General features: G+C 41.7%; 1 protein-coding gene across 2 annotated transcripts in view; it reads left to right on the top strand.

Moving 5' to 3' along the window:
- TJP2 (tight junction protein 2) overlaps positions 1–20,384 on the top strand; it is a 142,771-nt gene that overhangs the window by 21,173 nt on the left and 101,214 nt on the right. The window contains exon 2 of one of the 2 annotated variants that reach the window (XM_023730848.1): positions 10,291–10,411. Coding sequence is in view for 1 of the 2 variants with exons in the window: in XM_023730847.1 (XP_023586615.1) it covers positions 10,244–10,411 (168 nt within the window). In the remaining variant the exon portion in view is untranslated. Of the gene's footprint in view, positions 1–10,208; positions 10,412–20,384 lie in introns of those variants that run through there. The other variant, XM_023730847.1, reaches the window with a different exon arrangement.

The raw sequence follows: 20,384 nt of genomic DNA on the forward strand, positions 1-20,384 counted from the left end.
CTTTTAAGACCCCAGACACTACTCACCAAGGTAGAATGTAGAGCATTGTCTTTATAAGCTGTGTCATGCCAATTGAGCTAGATGTTCCCCGAGACCATGGACCATGTAGATTTTTTAAAAAATTTGATAAATAAGTGATTTTTAAGCAGACAGTTGTAGTAGTAATTTTTAGCACTCTAAGGAAATTAATCAAATAAATGCGTATTTCTAAAGAATGTCTAGCATTACAAAGAAAATACCGTATAAATACGTATCTGGATGGGATGTTTTGGCTAGATTTGATTCTGTGTTATTGTCCTTATATACCGTTATGCAGGGGTTCACACAAAGATGGCAATTTAAAAAACCAAATAAATAAATAAATTAGAAAGTTGAACAATCTCATTTATGGAAGAAAAGTAAATTCTAAGGCAGAATTATTTTCCTAATGAAAGACCCGACTTTAACTTTGCACGAGATCATCATAGATAAGAATCGTTTTGTAAAAGTTGTATGTTAAATGCTTCATAAATTCCAACAGCAAATGAAACTTTCAAACATGCCATTTATAAACTGTGGTGTCACTTTCACTGTAGTAAAACAGCTTCCAGTGGGTAAAAAAATTTAACTTGATTTTTTTTGTTGTTGTTAGCTGAGGCCTCAATTCTTAAATTGGAGAGGGTTGTATAATAATTTTATCACGTGTCATTAGAAATACAATTTGTTAGAACAAAGACTGTTGTGTGAGTATAATTACATCCTCCTGTATGATTTAACTAGGGCTGTATTGGAGCATTTTTTCAGAGGTGGCAGCTGTATCCAGCCAAGTTCAGACTATAAAAGAATTCCTGTGACTAACTGGTGCTAATTGTTTGCAGAACAACCAGTGGGAGTGTATTCATGAATATTATGGAAATGAAATATTCCAAGACCAACTGATTTATGCCTTGTTTTCTACCACCTTATATTAATTGTATAGTCAGGCAAAGTGAAGTGGAGTTCTTGGGTTTTTGTTGTTGTTGGAAGGAAATTTAGTGTTCATCTGCTCAGCCCTCTCATTTTATAGATGGGAAAACTGAGGCTTAGGGGAGGAGTTGGAGGGCTATTGAAGTCACTGACCTTCAAATCTTTTTGATCATGCACCCCTACCCGATTTTTAAGCATACCCTACAATATGTACTTATTTATAAATGATGTACCTTAATGTCATTTAAAACATATTTAAGTAAATATTATGGATATTTAAAAACGTAAACACCCAAACCAAATTTTTAAAGGATAAGAGAAAAATACATGAAAATAGACAGTCTAATATTTTCTTTCCACAACCCAAAGATTGTTGGTGTGTGCACCCTGCTTTGGAGACCACTGATTTAAGTCATTCAGGTAAAAAAGAAAGAAAGAAAAAGAAAGAGAGAGAAACTATAAAAGTAAGGTTTGAGATATTGGGGCATGGTTGTTGGGGAGCGGATGGTGCACTTATTCACTGTGAATATATCTAGGTTAATGAGAATCACTACATAATGACTCCTATTTTATTTCCTCTTTATACATGAGTTTGTTTAGACAACAGGCAACATAGCTCCTTTATGATGTCATGGCATATCAAACAGAAAAAAGAAAAAAGCTTGAAGAAGTAGATAACAAAGGTGTATAGATACAGACTTCTTTGGAGTGACAGAAACTCAACTAAAACTAAATTCACAAAAGTCAATTGATTAGCTCGTGGAACTGGGAACTCCTGGGATGACAGTAGCCTCAGGCACAGGTGAATCCAGAAGCTCGTATGATGTCATCTCATTTCTCTTGGTACTGTTTTTCTCCACTACCATCGCATGGTGTGCTGAGCCTTCTCTAGGTGGTAGGGAACTTGCTAGCCAACAGCCCTAACTTCCTGTCATCCCTGCTTATCAGCCCCAATGAAAAGAGGACATTTCTCTGCTAATATCATGTTTTCATCTCTGGGAAGACTGTTGACCCAGTCTGGGTCATGTACACCATGTTGGATGGCCCACCCTTACCACATGGAAAGGGGTCAAGGAGCACCTCAAAGGCAAGGGGAAAGTCTTAGTGAAAATACATTTTTCACACTAGCGGAGGTCACAACTTGTTGGGCTCTAGAGGTATTTAAAAAGGTATTAAAAAAACAGAGAATTATTTCTTAATAAATTAATTAATGTTTGCTTTGCTATCGATCCAAGCAATGAGTTTATGGCACTTAGAAATGCATCGTACAAAACGACGACTGAAACTCCTTCCTCAGCATCAAAGCGGCCTTTTAGAGAGAGGCATTTGTAGAGAAACAAATCTGTTTCTGATTTTAGTTCATCCAGAGGCACACAGGCTTTTTGGACCAATTATTACGAGACCTTGAGGTAAATCACCTCGTGGGCCATTAGTCCTTGAAGGATTAGTGGCGTCAAAGATTTATGTGCGGATTAATTGGGGAGTGTATGTTAGATTGCTGTGTTTAGAACCACGGCCATCCTGCAAATCATTTTCATTCAGTGCTTTATTCAAAATTCTTTAGCTTTATATAATACTGACTTTGCAGGGAAATCCAAAAGAGCCTTTCTATTTAATTATTTAGGCTTGATTTGGCCTCAGCCCTCCTCCACCCTCGCCCTCCCACCGCGGTGTTTAATAGCTCTAGCTAGGGCTGCACAGAGCATCTAAAAGAAAACAGCAGCTTCCAGTACAGCAAAGATTACTTCCGTTGCTTCAGCTGAACAGTGACCGAAAATTTATATGACCTTGGGCTGGGAGACACAAGATGAGGTACAAGAAGTACATGGCTATTCTGGAAGCCGCAGTTGGTATCACCCCACTTAACAAAAGAGAACTTTTACCTGAGAGCCGAAGACACGTGAACCTTTGGCAGCACACAGGGTAAGCAGAGGAGGCAGGAAGCTTATTGACTGCTGCCAACATAGATATTGTGGGGGGCTTGGGGAGCCCAAATGGAGGAAAGAGTCATCTGTCTCTAAAGGGTAATAGATGTTGAGTTCTTCACTGAGAACTTGTTTCTCTTGGTGGATGTGGCCCTCCCAGATGGATGTAAAAATAGTTAGTAATGAAATTCATGGTAATAATACTCTGAGGAAATTCCTGGTCTCACAGCCAAGAAGATGAACTAGTGGGAGTGTTCTAGAGCATTTAAAGCAGGGCCTCTTCTCATAATCCAGATATTTTAATTTTCTGATTTTGAAAGTTTGTTTTTTTAAAACATGACCTACAATTGTAGCAATTCTTAAAGATGAATAAAATGTGCCTTATTGTTATTTTTTTTCCCTACAGTGCAGATACTTTCTGATTAAAGTGTAGGTGCAGACTGTGTTTCAGGTGAATATTTTTCTTGAAACAACAGTTTTTACTTCAGATCTCTTTCTAAAGCCCCACTGATTTACCATGTTGAAGAAGAATTTAGAAGTTCTTTCTGAATGGTTAGCATCCTCAATTCTAACTTTCTTCCCTGAAATCTCTTTTACACATTGAGGGGAAGTTTAATTTTAGGTGCTTGTATGGTAGACAGTACTTTTACTGCTTGAATTTTAATTTTTAAACTGACTGAGCCACACATTGGCACTCACCCACAGATCAACTTGAGGCATCTGTGCAGCAAATGATGCTTTCGTTTAAAAAGTAGAAAGTTACTAGCTTATTTTTGTCGTGTAAACAATATGCATTCATTATAGAAGATTTGGAAAATACAGAAGAATAAGGGGGAAAACACGCCGGTAGTCCCATCCGCTTAAGAACTGCTATAATCATTTAAGTCACTGATCCTCACAGGGGTAGAGGTTGGGAAGGAATTTTACCTCTCAGGGGACATTTGGCAATGTCTGGGGACGCTTTTGGTTGTAACTTTGGGGTTGCTACTGGCATCTAGCGAGTAATGGCCAGGGGTGCTGCTAAACATCCAACAATGCACAGGACGGCCCCCCAAAACAAAAAATTATTTGGTCCAAAATTTCAGTGGCGTCACTGTTGAGACACCTGATTTAGGTGGATTTTCTTCCCCTCTGTAAAAGATACTTTCTATTAGAAATAAATAAGATGTTTTTTGGGGAAATTTTAGGGATGCTTTAGAATGGAGTTCTGAGGAAGCATTACTATTATTATCATTATTTTACTGATATTCTCTTGAAAGTGAGAGAGAGAGAGAAAGAGAGTGTGTGTGGCGGGGTGGGGGGTAGGGATGTATAGTGATGTATAGTGTATCTATACTCTGAGAGTATAGATAGGTTGATGGTACTGAGGGCTAAGGAAAACATGTTGTAATGACCAAATTGTGACCCTTCAGGTAGCCCCTAGAGACTGGTCATACTGTAGTTTGGATCTTTGTCTCAGAATGACAGATGTTTCGAGCTGGGAGGACTTTTTGTCAGGGATGGTAAACAGCTTTCATGCTGTTGTTGTTAGGTGCCGTCTAGTTGATTTTGACTCGTAGCGACCCCATGTGACAGAGTAGAATTGCCCCATAGGGTTTTCTAGGCTGTAATCTTCATGGGAGCAGATCACTAGGTCTTTCTCCCATGGAGCTGCTGGATGGGTTTGAACCGCCAACCTTTAGGTTAGCAGCTGAGGGCTTGAGCATTTCACATGGCATGCCAAAGCCAGTTGGTGGGTAGATTCCTTGGAGAGTTGTGATAGGGAGGACCCAGAGGCTAAGTCTGGGCTTAACAGGAAAGGAATATTGCAGTTGATTAGGTATGTTTGTTCTGTACATATAACTGGGGAGCTGGAACACATGGTCTATGTATTTGCCATTCCTGAATTCTAGTCTTTGAATTTTACGAGCAGGGAACTCAGCCTTGTTTGAGTCATCATGATCTGGGTTTGGCCCTCAGACAGAAACTGGATGTTCTTTGTTTCTGGCTTAGGATCACTCATGAGGGGATTCACCCTAAATCAGGACTTTTAACTGGTTCGTTCTGGTTCCAAACCCTGCTGAGAATTTGAATTTCCTCCCCAGATATACTGAATCAGAATCTACATTTAAACAAGATCCCTGGGTGATTCTTATGTATAATTTCCTGGAGACTTGTTAGAAATGCAAATTCTCAGCAGAGGTTCTAAGACCTGCCCTAAACTCACAGATTCACATATGTAAAGCAGATTGTCAGATAATTTCTCTTGTGAGATAACCTTTTCCAGTGACTGGAATGAGTAAGTACCTTAAGCAGGAGCATCTCTGCCACTCCTCCTTTCCCCAAATCAAGCCAAACAGAAGTCAAATTATTCATTAGGACCAAAATCCACTGTTATCGAGTTCATTGTGACCCATAGTGACCCTATAGGACAGAGTAGAACCGCCCCATAGGGTTTCCAAGACTGTAAATCTTTACGGGAGCAGACTGCCACATCTGTCTCCTGAGGAGCAGCTGGTGGGTTGGAACCGCCGACCTCTAGGTTAGCAGCCCAGCGTTTAACCACTCTTCCACCAGGGCTCCTTCATTCATTAGGAAGTGATCCTTAAATAAGGGAAGTTGAAGTTTCCTTTTTTTTTTTTTGGAGAGAACTTTCCCTTAATCCTGATGACAGCACTGTACCTTGTATCTCTAATACTCTGAGTTCTTTGACTACACACAGACAAAACATTGCTTCTCTGATCCCATTTTTTTAATCTGCTGACCACCTTGTCACCTGACATGCCTTCTTTTAGACATATTAGTGTCCCACTCTAAGCTTACAGTAAACTCTCCTTTCTGGATATCCTCAGAGGGGTGACCTTCTACCAAGATGTGCTGATTTAATTAATTAGTTCTAAATCTTTCAGAGGCAACTTCATGCCTTATCTCTCAAAATTTAATGCGCATATGAGTCACCCTGTTAAAATGCAGATTCTGATTCTGTAGGCTATGGTGGGACCTGAGAGTCTGCATTTCTAATAGGTTCCCAGGTGGTGCTGTAGGCCCAGAGGATGTTCGATGGTCCAGATGATTCTGATGGTTCAGTCCATGAACCACACTTTGAATAGCAAGCGCCTAGAAAAGAGCCTTCCATCAGATCCTACTTGCTGGCTCTTGAGTTGACACTTTTCTGGGCTTCATGATGGCTTTTACTCCCCTGTGCCTACACTCAGAGCACTTGTTAGAGACTTCAGTGGTAAGAAGGTGGGTTATGGGCTGTGTTTCTGTGGAGGAAAGTCTGCCCATCTGTCCATGAGCATTACTGCCAGAGGTTTCTGTAGGGTTGAGTGGCTAAATCGTGAGGTCGATTTTTCTTCTGAGAAGTCTTGTCTTTTTCATTCTTTTCAAGAAGTATTACAGTTACACAACACACGTGGTACTGCATAGCTTTCAGGAGCAGCTGCTTCTGCATTTCAAAATATTCAGAAGTCAGGTTATAATTTTATATTCAGAATCTTAGGGAATTCCTTCAGCTCCCGACCCTCCCCGCCCCCGACCCCGCCACCAACTTGCGGTAATTTTTTTCTTGCTGTCTGCAAACAGAGCTGTGCTTAGGCTTCTAGTCGGCAAAGTGCACAGTCACATCATGGACCAAAACGACCAGCTAGACAGTGTCTCAGTTGACTGACTGTTGTAAGTTCATTGAAGACTGGATGACTTATACATGTGCATAATGACCTCACTGCCCAGCACATGGTAGGTGCTGACTGTTTACCAGTGCTTACTCAGTTTTAGTACAGCCACAAATGAAGACAAAAAAAAAAAAAAAAAGAAAGGTTGGGGAGGGGGGCGGGAATTGATACCCAGACACAAAACTACTGAGTCACCTGTGGATTTTCCTTTTACAGTTTTCAGCTCTGACTCATGTTACCTGAAAACAATTTTACATACCTGTCAATACTATTGAAAACCAAGAATGTATTTCAGTTCCTTCTGCCAAGTGTTTTTTAAATTTAGAGGTGGCCCTTGTCAATACTATCATCTGTCTGTCACTTTGTCATACTGTGGTGGCTAGTGTGTTGCTGTGATACTGGAAGCTATGCCGCCAGTATTTCAAATACCAGCAGGGCTACCTGTGGTAGACAGGTTTCAGTTGAGCTTCCAGACTAAGGCAAACTAGGAAGAAAGGCCTGGCAATCTACCTCTAAAAATTAGCCAATGAAAACCCTAACAGATCACAAGAGAGTACTGTTTGCTACAGTGCTAGAAGACGAGCCCTCTGAGTTGAAAGGCACTCAGATACATAGTGGCCACAACAATGGACATAACAATGATTGTGAAGATGGCGCAAGACCAGACAACATTTTGTTCTGTTGTACATGGGGTTGCCATGAGTTGGGGCAGACTTGACAGTGACTTAATCAACCAGTTGCTCTCGAGTTAGCTCTGACTCTTGGCGACCCCATGTGTGTCAAAGTAGGACTGTGCTCCAAGGTTTTCAATAGCTGGTTTTTCAGAAGTAGATCACCAGGCCATTCTTCTGAGGTGCTTCTGGGTGGGCTTGAACTGCCAACCTTTCAGTTAGCAGCTGCGTGCATTAACCAATGGCAACTAACAACAACAAAAAGCTAGTCAATAGTGTGTTTTATTTAGAAATGGCTGATTGTTATTGGGGGTTCCTTTGTAAGTCAAAGCCCTCAGGAATATTATAGAAGGAAGCTAAAACCAGGATATCTTAGAAATGCAGAAAATTGATTTAATTTATAAAGCAAGCTCTTTCAACAAAAGAAAAAAAGCTCTATTTGGAGCCGATACCTGTAGAAAAATTTCATATTCAGGCCAAAAGCATAACCAAGCCCATCTTGATTTGCTAGCCATTTATTTATCTTTGGAAGTAATAATAGAAACCATGTATGGCCTGGGCTCTAATCCTGCTGCTTGCTTTGTATGATGTCCAGATGGCCTTGCTATAGCCTATGCCTACATTTCCTGCTGATCCCTGGAAAAGGGAAATGTGCCCCCCGCCTGTACAAATAACATCGGCACTATCTTTTATTTCTATTTCATTGTGTAGGGAGTGATATGCGCATATGCCACAATATCACGTTGTCTAACAAACAGAAGAGTGTGTCCAGAACTGGTGAGGAGCAACATTCTTCCTCCCACTGAAAGTTTGCCCTCTGACCGCCTGGTGTAAAGCTGCCAGGGCCCAGGCACGACCCAGAAGTGCTAGCTTGCTGCCTGGTGGTGTTTGAAAGGCGTATGAACGATAGTAAAAATGTGCAAAGGGGCTATTTCATGTTTCTTTTCTTTTTTTTTTTCTGGGTGGGTATCTTAGTTTCACAGGGCTGCCATAATAAGATACCACAGAATGGGTGGCTTTAAAGAACAGAAATGCGTTTTCTCACTGTTCTGGAGGCTAATAGTCCAAATCAGGGTCTCAGCTCTATCGATTCCTTCTGTGGGCCTCTCTCCCAGTGTGTGGTCACAGTCTGCAATTGTTGGTGTTCCTTTACTGCTTATAGATGCATCTGCCCCCATGGTTACATGGTGTCTTCTCCCTGTGTGTATATCTGTGTCTGCAGTCTTCCTTTCTAAGACATTACTCAGAAGGGATTAGGTTTAGGGCCCATCACACTCAGGTATGACCTCATTAACATAACAAAAGAAAACCCCTATTTCCAAACAGGATCATATTCATAGGTTACAGGGGTTAGGCTTCAACGTATATTTTTTGGGGACACAATTCAGTCCTTGTTTTTTGTTGTTGAGTCGATTCCGACTCATGGCAACCACACGTGTGTCAGAGTAGAACTGTGCTCCATAGCTTTTTCAGTGGTTGGTATAAGCAGATTACTAGGGCTTTATTCCGAGGCTCCTTAACAGGGAGTAAAAACAAAAAGTGCCTGCCATTGTTTCTGACTGGGGGCAACCCACAAATATAATTATAAAAACAAGCCATTATTTTAACAGCTGTAAAAAATGAATTCCCTTTTAGTCTCTTAAAATGTTTTCTTTATTGTATACTGTAAAATGATAAATTTTATGTTACGTGTACTTTACCACAATTAAAAAAAAAGTTTTCTCTAGCTATTTTCTCACCTGCTGATTATTATTATTTTAAATAATATTTTATTGTGTTTTTGGTGAAAGTTTACACAGCAGATTAGGTTCCCATTCAACAACTTCTACACAGATTGTTCAGTGACATTGGTTACATTCTTCACAATGCATGAACATTCTCATTACTTCCATTCTGGTTGTTCCATTTCCAGTAGTCTAGTTTCCCTGCCCCCTTACATTCTCATCTTTATCTTAAAGTAATTGTTGACCATTTGGACTCATATAGATGATTTTTTAATAGAGCATAGTACTCAGGGGTGATATTCTTTATTTTGTGAGCTAATCTGTTATTTAGCTAAAAGGTGACCTCAGGGGCTAGTTTTGGTTCCAGGTTTAAAGAGTATCTCAGGGCAATAGTCTCAGGGAGTCCTCTAGTCTCAACCAGTCTGATTAGTCTGTGCTGAGTATTTTTTAAACCTGAATGGTGAATTCTTAATAAGAACTGTGCCTCAGGATGACCCTCAGGTGGATTGATGATGCCAAATTTTTACATAGTTTTCTCCATTTTTTGAAGATTAAAAACATTAGGTGTGGCGATTCCATTCTTAGGTATCTACCCAAGAGAAATGAAAACATAGGTCTGCGCAAAAACTTATGCAGGAATGCGCAGAGCTGCTTTATTCATAATTGCCACAAAATGGAAACAAGCCAAATGTCCATTAAGTGATGAATGGATAAATAAAATATAGTGTATCCATATATTGGGATATTATTCAGCCATAAAAAGAAATTAAGTACTGGTAACGGATATATGGTATACCACGGATGAACCTTGAAAACATTATGTGAAAGAATCTTTTGTGTCTTCAAAACGGCACATATATATGATTCCATTTCGATGAAATATCCAGAATAGACAGATCTGTAGAGACAGAAAAGGAGCCCTGGTGGCACAGTGGTTAAACGCTGGCTACTAACCAAAAGGTCAGTGGTTGGAACCCACCAGAAGAAAAGATGTGGCAGTGGGCTTCCGTAAACATTACAGCCTTAGAAACCTTATGGCGCAGTTCTGCTTGGTCTTGTAGGGTCACTATGAGTCGGAAATGACTCCACAGCAACTGGTTTAGTTCTTTTTTAAATAGAGACAGAGAAAGTAGATTAGTGGTTGCCTAATGGGGTGGGGGCTGGGGGTGATGGCTAAGGGGTGCAGAGTTTCTTTTTGGGCTCACGAAAATGTTCTAAAATTGATTGTGGTGATGGTCGCACAACTCTGGATATATGAAAAGCCATACTATAAATAGATGAACTGTATGGTGTATGAACTTCAGTGCATTTCCTAAGATTCTACCATGCTAGAAATGACCATACTGGGTCTTAACAATGCTGTCTTTTTCAGGGTGCGGAGCACGGCCTTATTATCATCTCCTTGTGAGTGGGACTGGCACCCTAACCACACCTCCAGGTACGAGTTCTCCCCGAGACAAAGACCTGTTCTGGTGGACAGCCTGCCTCACCAGGTACTTGCTTATTTGTCTCTCCTTAGCCTAGTTACTGACTTTTCTCCACCAAAAATTTAATGTACATTATTTCACATCCTAGAGGTAATTGATGCCACCAGTTTCGATGTTGTTGATATCAAAATATATCCAATACCGAGTAAATTGTTCACTAGCAAGTGAAATTTAATTGAAATATACCTTTTACTGAAGAACACAAACATCTGCAATTATGATCTACCTTGATAGATGTAACTTTTCCATGGTTGGTTGAATGTTCATTGAGGACCTGCCTGGGTCTGGCATACCCTCCTGTGGTCCAGAGTAAATGCTAAATGCCTACCTGGTAGGAGGTACAACATAATATTTTGGTGCCTGAAGCTGGAGGTTATTCTGGTACATCAAGTTTCTTCATTATCGTTGTGGTAGTAGAATTTTATGAAAGTGGTAATCACTTTGCTAAAAATATAAAAAAAATCAATCATGCTGGCTTCTAAAGTTTAATTAATTACGTACTAGCTTTTAGCAAAAGAGCTAAAAGTGAGTATTATCTATTTACGGATTCAGTTTTAAGTATGAATTAAGTGAGATTTAAAAGGTATTAAAGTTTATTTTAACAGATGTGGGAATGCATTTGATCTTAGTTACACTTTAACCCCTGATTACAAGCCAGTCCGTGGCTGACTGGAATGGGGGTGGAATTTTTTTCATGTGCTCGTTTTATAATTCCTGTCTGTTTAAGCTCTCCCTCGGCCCGAATCCAGCTACAAATGAGAGCTGAAGTTGAGTGGAGTGTGAGTAGCACACCCCAGAATTGTAGAAAGAGTTCAAATCCCAGTGCCTCCTAGTTGTGTGACGTTGAGCATGTGTCTTAATGTTTCTGAGCCTCAGTTTCTTCATTTTTGAAATGGGAATGGTATCATGAATTTAAATGAGCTCATGTATAGCAAGCACCTGGCACATACTGAGACATTTCTCCAAGGCGTGGTCTTTTCAGTCACCGCATATGCATGTGAAAGCTGGATAATGAAAAAAGAAGACTGAAGAAGAATTGATGCAGCTGAATTATGGTTTTGGCGAAGAATACTGAATATACCATAGACTGCCAGAAGAGCAAACAAATCAGTCTTAGAAGAAAAACAACTAGAATGATCCTTAGATGCAAGGATGGCGAAAGTTCGTCCTGCTTGCTTTGGACACATTATCAGGGAAGACCAGTCACTAGAAACAGACATTATGTTTGGTAAAGTAGAGGGTCGGTGAAAACAAGGGAAACGCTCAGTGAGATGGACTGACACAATAGCTTCTACAATGGGGTTAAACCTAACGAACATCATGGAGATGGCGCAGGACCAGGCAGCATTTCCTTCTGTTATCCGTAAGGTCTCCATGAAGTAGAGCTGACTCAGTGGCACCTAACAACTATAAGTTGTCCAAATGGGGACACTTGAGTGGAGAGGCCCTTACATTCCACTGAACTGATAGGGCTTGCAGTGGGTTTTGTTCACTGAGATGTTCTCTCCAGAAGGGATATTCCTGATATTAGCTTTCTAGGTAGAATCTGTTGATTTAGTCAAATGAACAGGAGGGGCAGTGTGGAGTATGGCAAAGGGGATTGGAGCTAGCATTGTCTGTTGGAGGGAAGGCCCTTTCTGGCTCAGGCCAGCCCCTCCCTTGTATGAGTCCCTGCACTACTGACCACACACCCTTCTGACCGCAGTTGGGCTTCCTGTCAGCACTTTACTCCAGAGCTCTTTCCTGTGTAAACACTTAAGCTTGAGTTTCTGGGGTGAATTAGCTTCAGGGGATCTTGGGTGGCAAGGGTTTTTCCCAGGGCATCCCACATGGCCCTAGTTTCACATCCAACAAACATTTATCAAGGGCCTTTCATGTGCCAGGTACAGGGCACGGTGCTTTCACACATGCTGTTTATCCTCACAACAACCCTGAGAGGAAGGCATTTCCTCTTGCAAAGAAGGAAATTGAGATTCAAAGGTTTTAAATGATTTCCCCACCATTGCATAGCCCCTGATTTCCACATTCAGTGCATTTTTCACAGCTGATTTCTGTACTAACCGAACAGAGCTTGAACACTTGACTCCTAAATTGAGAATAATAGGTTTTTCTTAAGGGCCAGTTCTGTTAAATTGATAGTGGCTGGCTGGAGTTAATTTAAGGATTCCTAGGTGATGTCCTATGAATCGGAATCGACCCAATGGCAATGGGTTTGTTTTGGTTTTTAGGTGCTGTCCAGGAGCCCTGGTGGTGCAATGGTTAAGGGCTCGAACCAACCAGCTGTTCCACAGGAGAAAGATGTGGTAGTCTGCTTCAGTTAAGATTTACAGCCTTAGAAATCCTATAGGGCAGTTCTACTCTGTCCTACAGGGTCACTGTGAGTCAGAATTCAGCTCGATGGCCGTGGATTGGGTTGGTTGGGTTAGGTGGTGTCCAATTTGTTGAGCAAGAATGTTGTGATCGACAAGCAATGTCTGGTATGGTATGGGTGGAGGAGTGAGCCTAATGTTAACCTGAGTTTTATCACCATCAGCCTGTACCTGTTCTGCCCTCCTTACCATCTTGGTGTCTCCTCCGAAGAGCACTGTTTGCCTGGGGCTTGTTTTCTTGCTACTTTAAGGTGATTTGGCAAAATCATCTTTGCCTGTGTACCCTCAGGAAGGATGCCAAGAGTTAGAGGAGAGCTTCACTTTCTAGATATGTGTTTGCATTATCAGGCAATTTAGATAAAGTTATCATTGACTCACCCCCTAATATGGGCTTAGAAAAGTGAGTTGAACGTGACAGCTTGAAACTTTTACTCCTGTGCACCTGGGAACCTGTCTGCAGTTCCCCCTTCCTGAGGGGCTCTTCAGTATATGGGGATACTCATGGAGGTCACACCAGCAGCCTTACCTCCTTAATACTGGAATTGGACAGACCCAGAGCCAAACCAAAAACCTGTTGCTGTTGATTCCAACTTATAGTGACCCTGTGGCACAGAGTTCAACTGCCCCATAGAGCTTCCAAGGAGCAACTGGTGGATTCAAACTGCTGACCTTTTGGTTAACAGCCACAGCTTTTAACCACCGTGCCACCAGGGCTCCCAGACCCAGAGCAGTGGTTCTCAAACTTGAGCCGCATCAGAATCAGTGGAGGGCTTGTTAAAACACATATTCCTTCTGTTTCAGTCAGTCTGGGATGAGGTCTGAGAATCTGCATCTCTAACAAGTTCCCAGGTGATGCTGATGCTGCTAGTCCCAGGATCACACTTTGAGAACCACTAGCCGGGAGAGGGAAGAGCTGTGGTGGCTCAGTGGTTGAGTGGTTGGCTGCTAACTGAAAGGTGGTAGTTCGAACCCACTAGCTGCTCTTTGGGAGAAAGATATGGCAGTCTGCTTCTGTAAAGATTACAGCCTTAGAAACTCTATGGGACCTTTCTGCTCTGTCCTACAGGATCGCTATGAATCAGCATTGACTCCACGGCAACAGGTTTGGTTTGGTTTTGATTTAATCTGGAGAGTCCACCATCCATCTGCCAATTTGTTGTACTGTGGTGGCCTGCATGTTGCTGTGATGCTGGAAGCTATGCCACTAGTATTTCAAATATCAGCAGGGTCACCCATAGTGGACAGGTTTCAGTGGAGCTTCTAGACCAAGACAGACTTGGAAGAAAGGCCTGGCGATCTACTTCTGAAAATTAGCCAGTGAAAAGCCTATGGATCACAAGAGAATATTGTCCAATACAGTGCTAGAAGAGAAGCCCTCGAGGCTGGAAGGCACTCAAAATACACAGTGGCCGCCAACAGTGGACTTGAGTATACCAACAATCGTGCAGATGGCACAGGACGGAGCAACGTTTTGTTCTCTTTTACATGGTGTCGCCCTGAGTCAGAGCCGACTGGATGGCAACTAACAACATTAACAACAACCTGGAGAGTGCTTTTAAGATCTGGTTTAGAGCACGGGCTTGTTTACCGATGGTGTATGTGCAGCCAGTTTCCCTGCCTGTGGTTAAGGGGTTCTTTTCTCAGACATTTAATGAGCACCTCATACAGCACTGCCTGAGGGAAATTTAGAGGAAGATAAAGGCTCTTCCCCGGGGGACCTTGGAGTCTAATTGGGAATCAGTAATTGCATTGCTGTATGAAACGGCTATTCTTACCTCCTTACTGTGGGCAGGAACAGTCAGGGGAGACCTCCTGGAGGAGGTGGTATTTCAGAGGAAACCTGAGGATGAGGAGGAGTTAGCCAGGTGTGTTAAAGAGGGAAAAGAAACTTAGGAAGTGGAGACTGCACGTCAAAGGACCTGGAGCTGCTGCAGTAGGCTAGAAGAAAAGTTACCTTGTTTGTCCAGAGAATTCTGACATATTGTGATTCCTGAAGTGAGGTATCAACATGCAATACTAATGATGAAAGCTGTAGTTTATTTGAATGCTTATTGTTCAGCAGGTACTGTGCTAAACTGTTGACCTGCATTGTCTTGCTTAATTCTCATACCCACCCTTTGAGATACCGAGGAAGAAACAAAGGTTAGAGAGTTTAGGTAAGCTGCCCAAGTCACACGGCTATTAGGTCAACCACACAGACTTGCCATTTTTGTAGGTCAAATACAGTTAAATAGTGGCAACCTGAAAAGTAGCAGGACTGGGGCTTGTTGAGACCCAGGTCTGTCTGACTTCATAGCTATGCTCTTTCTCCAGTGTTGTACTAGCTTCTAGCATTTTCTTTGCTTCTGCCACATTTCCTCATGGTTCAGCGAGAAAAGCACTGGTGTGGAGGTTAGGGTGACAAGCCATTAGTCTGCTAGTTTCTGGTTCTTGAGTTTCTGGACAAGATACTCTTATATTTCAGTTTTCTGACTGTTTTAAGGAGTCCCTGGGTGGTTCAAATGGTTAATGTGTTCAGCTGCTAACCAAAAGGTTGGAGGGTCAAGTCAACTCAGAGGCACCTTGGAAGAAAGGCCTGGCAGTCTGCTTCCAAAAAATCAGCCATTGAAAATCCTGTGGAGCACAGTTCTACTCTGACACACAGGGGGTTGCCATGAGTCAGAGTCGACTCTATAGCAGCTAGTTTTATCTATTTTAAGGAGGCTGTTGGGAAATCAGTAGAGTGTATGAAACACTTAAAATTCATAGAAGAAAAAGGCTACATTTTTCAAGATGATGATACTCATTTTGCTATTAAAATGTTGGAATACCTATAAAGACACAGGTTATTTGAGTGTAAATTTGAGTATAATTTCCCTCCCAAATCAGCCTAAATGTTTATAAACAATTGTTGGCCTTTACACTTGTGTTATAAATACATTTACTTGGAATTGTGTCAACATACAGGGATTCAAGCAACTTAACTATTGTCTAGCCATGGATCTTTCAGACAAGTAATTTTGTCAGTACCCACACAATCATTCCATATTTTCCTCTTTTAGCACTGAAAATGAAAGTCAGGACAGCCCTCCAAATACTTATCTACGAAGAGTTGTCATTTTAGCAATTCAAAGTTTCAAGAGGGAGAAAAATAAAAATTAGAGGAGTTTCTTCTCATTTACTCTCTAATGCTTTCAATATAGTCAGACATGTTTCCCAAACAAAAAGTAGAGTGGATGGTTTACTCATGGAATCAACAAGACAAACTATTGGCCATCTAGTCTATCTGTGAAAATCTGAGATGTCTGGATAGATTAAGTATAGTGCATAGATGAGTAATACTCAAGGAAGGTTATTTGGTGCAGTGACAAAGAGTTTTTGAAACATAAATTTAATTATACTCCTGCATGTTTAAAAGAATACAAGCTTTGGTGAGTAGCATCTAGGGTCTTAAAAGCTTACGAATGGCCATCTAAGATACATCTATTGGGCCCATCCCATCTGGAGCAAAGGAGAATGAAGAAAACTAAAGACACAAGGAAAATATTAGTCCCAAAGACTAATGGACCACAACTACCACGGCCTCCACCAGCCTGAGCCCAGGACTAGGTGGTGCTGCCACCTCTGACCACTCTGACAGGGATCACAATAGAGGGTTCCAGACAGAGTGGAAGAAAAAATGTAGACCAAAATTAAAATTCACAAAAAAAGACCAGAATTACTAGTCTGACAGAGACTGGAGGAGCCCCCGAGACTTTGGCCTCTGGGCACCCTGCTAACTCAGAACTGAAGCCACTCCTGAAGTCAATGTTTCAGCCAAAGATTAGATAGGCCTGTAAAACAAACAATAACACACGTGAGGAACGTGCTTCTTAGCTCAATCAAGTATGCGAGACCAAGTAGGCAACACCTGCCCAAAAGCAAAGACGGGAAGGCAGAAAGGAACAGGAAAAGGGGACAATGGACATGGGGAACCTGGGATGGAAAGGGGGAGAGCGCTGACATATTGTGGGGATTACAGCCAATGTCACAAAACAATTTGTGTATAAATTTTTGAATGAGAAACTAGTTTGCGTCGTAAACTTTCACCTAAAGCACAATAAAATTTAAAAGAAAAAAATAATCCAGGACCTGAAAATTGAAAAATGATGGGGGGCTTGCAGAGCCTGGTGGCACAGTGGTTTAGAGCTTGGTTGCTAACTAAAAGGTGGACAGTTCGAATCCACCAGCTGCTCTTTGGAAACCCTATGGGGCAGTTCTACTCTGTCCTGTAGGATTGCTAGGAGTCAGAATCGACTCAACGACAACAGGTTTGGGGTTTTTAGGGAATTGCAAGCTCAGAGCCCTGTCTTTCTCTCACTTTCACAGTCAAATTTCTTAAAAGGGTTCTCTGTGATTCTTTATCTCTTCCTCACTACCACCTGCCCTTCTCTCCAGCACTTCCTCCTCCACCCATTCCAGCCAAAGGAGCACTCACTTAGGGATCCAGGAACTGGTTTCAGGTATCCTATGAGTTAGGCACTTTGGTGGTTCAGTGATAGAATTCTCACCTTCCAAGCTGGAGATTCAGGTTCAACTCTTTGGCCAGTACACCTCACGTGCAGCCACCACTGTCTGTCAGTGTTGCTGTGATGCCGAACAGGTTTCAGTGGAGCTTCCAGACTAAGATAGGCTAGGAAGAAAGGCCTGGAGATCTACTTCTGAAAATCAGCCAATGAAAACCATATAGATTACAATGTTCAGATCTGCAGCCTATGGTGCGGATGGAGCAGAACTGGGCACATTGTGCATGGGGTCCCCATGAATTGGGGGCCAACTTGTGCACAGGTAACAACAACAACATACTAATTTCAAAATCTTTAAAAAGAAGCATTTGTTCAGCAAATTATGGTATATTCATACAAATGGAATATTACATAACTACAGAAATGATGATATAAATGTATATTGCTATGAAAAGATAAGCCATATTCTTATGTGGGAATTACTGTTGCTGGGAGCTGTTGTATTGATTCTGACTCATAGCGACTCCATGTGACAGAATAGAATTGCCCCATAGGGTTTTCTTGGCTGTAGTCTTTACGGAAGCAGATCGCCAGTTTTTTCTCCTGTGGAGCCGCTGGGTGAGTTCTAAAACTCCAGCCTTTCCATTAGCAGCCAACCCCTTAACGGTTATGTTGCAAAAGATCAGGTCTTGTATAACCCCAGATTCCTGGTGGTGAAGTGGTTAAGAGCTTGGCTACTAACCAGAAGGTCGGCAGTTTGAATCCACCTAACTGCTCCTTGGTAAACCCTACGGGGCAGTTCTATTCTGTCCTGTAGGGTTGCTATGAGTCGGAATCAACTCGATGGCAATGGGTTTGATTTGGTTTTTTGGCTTAGTATAACCCCAGGTGTATACAGTTGTATCTTGCCTGCTTATCTGTGCATAGAAACACTTGGAAGGATGCTCATCCAATTACTGACAATAGATGGCTCTGGATGGCGACATTTCAATTGCATTTACTTCTTTTTTGTGATCTACTCAGTGGTTGTGTAAATAAACAGCTATCATTTTTATAAAAATAACTGAAACTCAAATGTATATGCATGTGTGGGTATATACACACATATATGTCAATAAACATAGCAAAAAGAATCCTAAGACCAGAACTTTGCTTTTGTAAACCAAAGGCAACATTTTGCAAATGGAGAATTATTATTTTTTGACCTACAAAATGTTCTACCTGCCTTCAAAGTTGTCATCTTTCTGCGTTGTATTAGAGGATTGTAACAATGCCCATCTAGTAGAATTTCCCAAACCTCCTTTATGGTGAGAATCACCTGGGGGTGCATGCTAAAAACATAAATTCGCCAGACCCCTTCTCAGACCCACTGAATCAGAATCTCCTGGGAGGGACCTGGGATGCTCAGTTGTTAACAAGTGCCCCAGGTGATTTTCATGATCAGAGAAATTGAGGACGCTGTCCTATAGAACTATAAGCGTTATGAGCCACATTTTCAATTTTTATTGAAAGTCTCCTGAAAGTGCCCTTTCCAAGTCCAGCTTCCTTTGTTTTAAGAGGCTGAGCTATGGGGAGCATCTAGCTCAGTTGGCATAACATAGTTTATAAAGAAAATGTCCTACATTCTACTTTGGTGAGTAATGTTTGGGGTCTTAAAAGCTTCTGAGCAGCCATCTGAGATACTCCACTGGTCTCACCCCATCTGGAGCAAGGGAGAATGAAGAAAACCAAAGACACAAGGGAACGATTAGTCCAAATGACTAATGGACCACAACTACCACAGCCTCCACCAGACTGAGTCCAGCACAACTAGATGCTGCCTGGCTACTACCACCGACTGCTTTGACAGGGATCACAATAGAGGGTTCCAGACAGAGCTGGAGAAAAATGTAGAACAAAATTCTAACTCACCAAAAAATAAAAAAGACCAGACTTACTGGTCTGACAGAGACTGGAGAAACCCTGAAAGTATGGCCTCCAGACGCCCTTATAGCTCAGTAATGAAATCACTCCTGAGGTTCACTCTTCAGCCAAAGATTAGACAGGCCCATAAAACAAAACGAGACTAAATGGGCACCCCAGCCCAGAGGCAAGGATGAGAAGGCAGGAGGGAGCAGGAAAGCTGGTAATGGGAACCCAAGGTGGAGAGGGGGAGAGTGTTGACATGTCATGGGGTTGGCAACCAATGTCACAAAACAATATGTGTACTAATTGTTTAATGAGAAGCTAGTTTGTTCTGTAAACCTTCATCTAAAGTACAATAAAAAATAAAAATAAATAGTAGTTACACACACACACACACACAAAAGAGACCCGAGCTGATTTGCATGGCTGCCTCTGGAACAGTTTCTGTCGGCAGCTTTTCTCTAAGGCTCTTTCAGATCTGAACATTCTTTGAGAATCTAGGAGACTCTTCAACAGTAATCTGTGTCGATCAGGGATACTGAATTCTTAGGGATAGAGAATTCTGGTGATAATTCTTTTTAAGTGATTCAGGCATTGCCAGAGGCTCTCCAGTTTCCCTGGAGTACTGTGTATCTCATGAGGGCAGTCCCCTGGGCCTCCCTTACCTTCGATTCCCTCCCTTACTAGTGACATCAGGGCATTTTTTTTTTCTTTTTAATTGTAATAAAAACACACAACAAAATATTTGCCAATTATGCTGAGTGAAATAAGTCAATCACAAAAGAACAAATATCGTATAAGACCTCTACTCTAAAAACTCATGAAAATGTTAACACACAAAAAGTAACAATCTTTTTTGGTTACAAGGGATGTGAGGGGTGGGGGGAAATACTAAAGAGACAATAGGTAAGTTGTAACTTTGGTGAAGGGTAAGACAGTACGCAATACTGGGGAAGCCAGTACAGCTTGTCCAAGGAAAGGTCATGGAAGCTCCATAGACACATCCAAACTCCCTGAGGGACTGAATGGCTTGGGTGGAGGGCTGTGGGAACCATGGTCTGGGGGAACATCCAGCTCAACCGGCGTAACACAGTTTATAAAGACGACATTATGCATTCTACCTTAGTGAGTAGCGTGTGGGGTCTTAAGAGCCAGTAGCAGCCCTCCAAGGTACTCCACTGGTCTCACCCTTTTGGGAGCAAGGGAGAATGAAGAGAACAG

The sequence above is a fragment of the Trichechus manatus genome, unplaced genomic scaffold (assembly GCF_000243295.1).
Source record: "Trichechus manatus latirostris isolate Lorelei unplaced genomic scaffold, TriManLat1.0 scaffold00038, whole genome shotgun sequence".
Classification (NCBI taxonomy): Eukaryota; Metazoa; Chordata; class Mammalia; order Sirenia; family Trichechidae; genus Trichechus; species Trichechus manatus.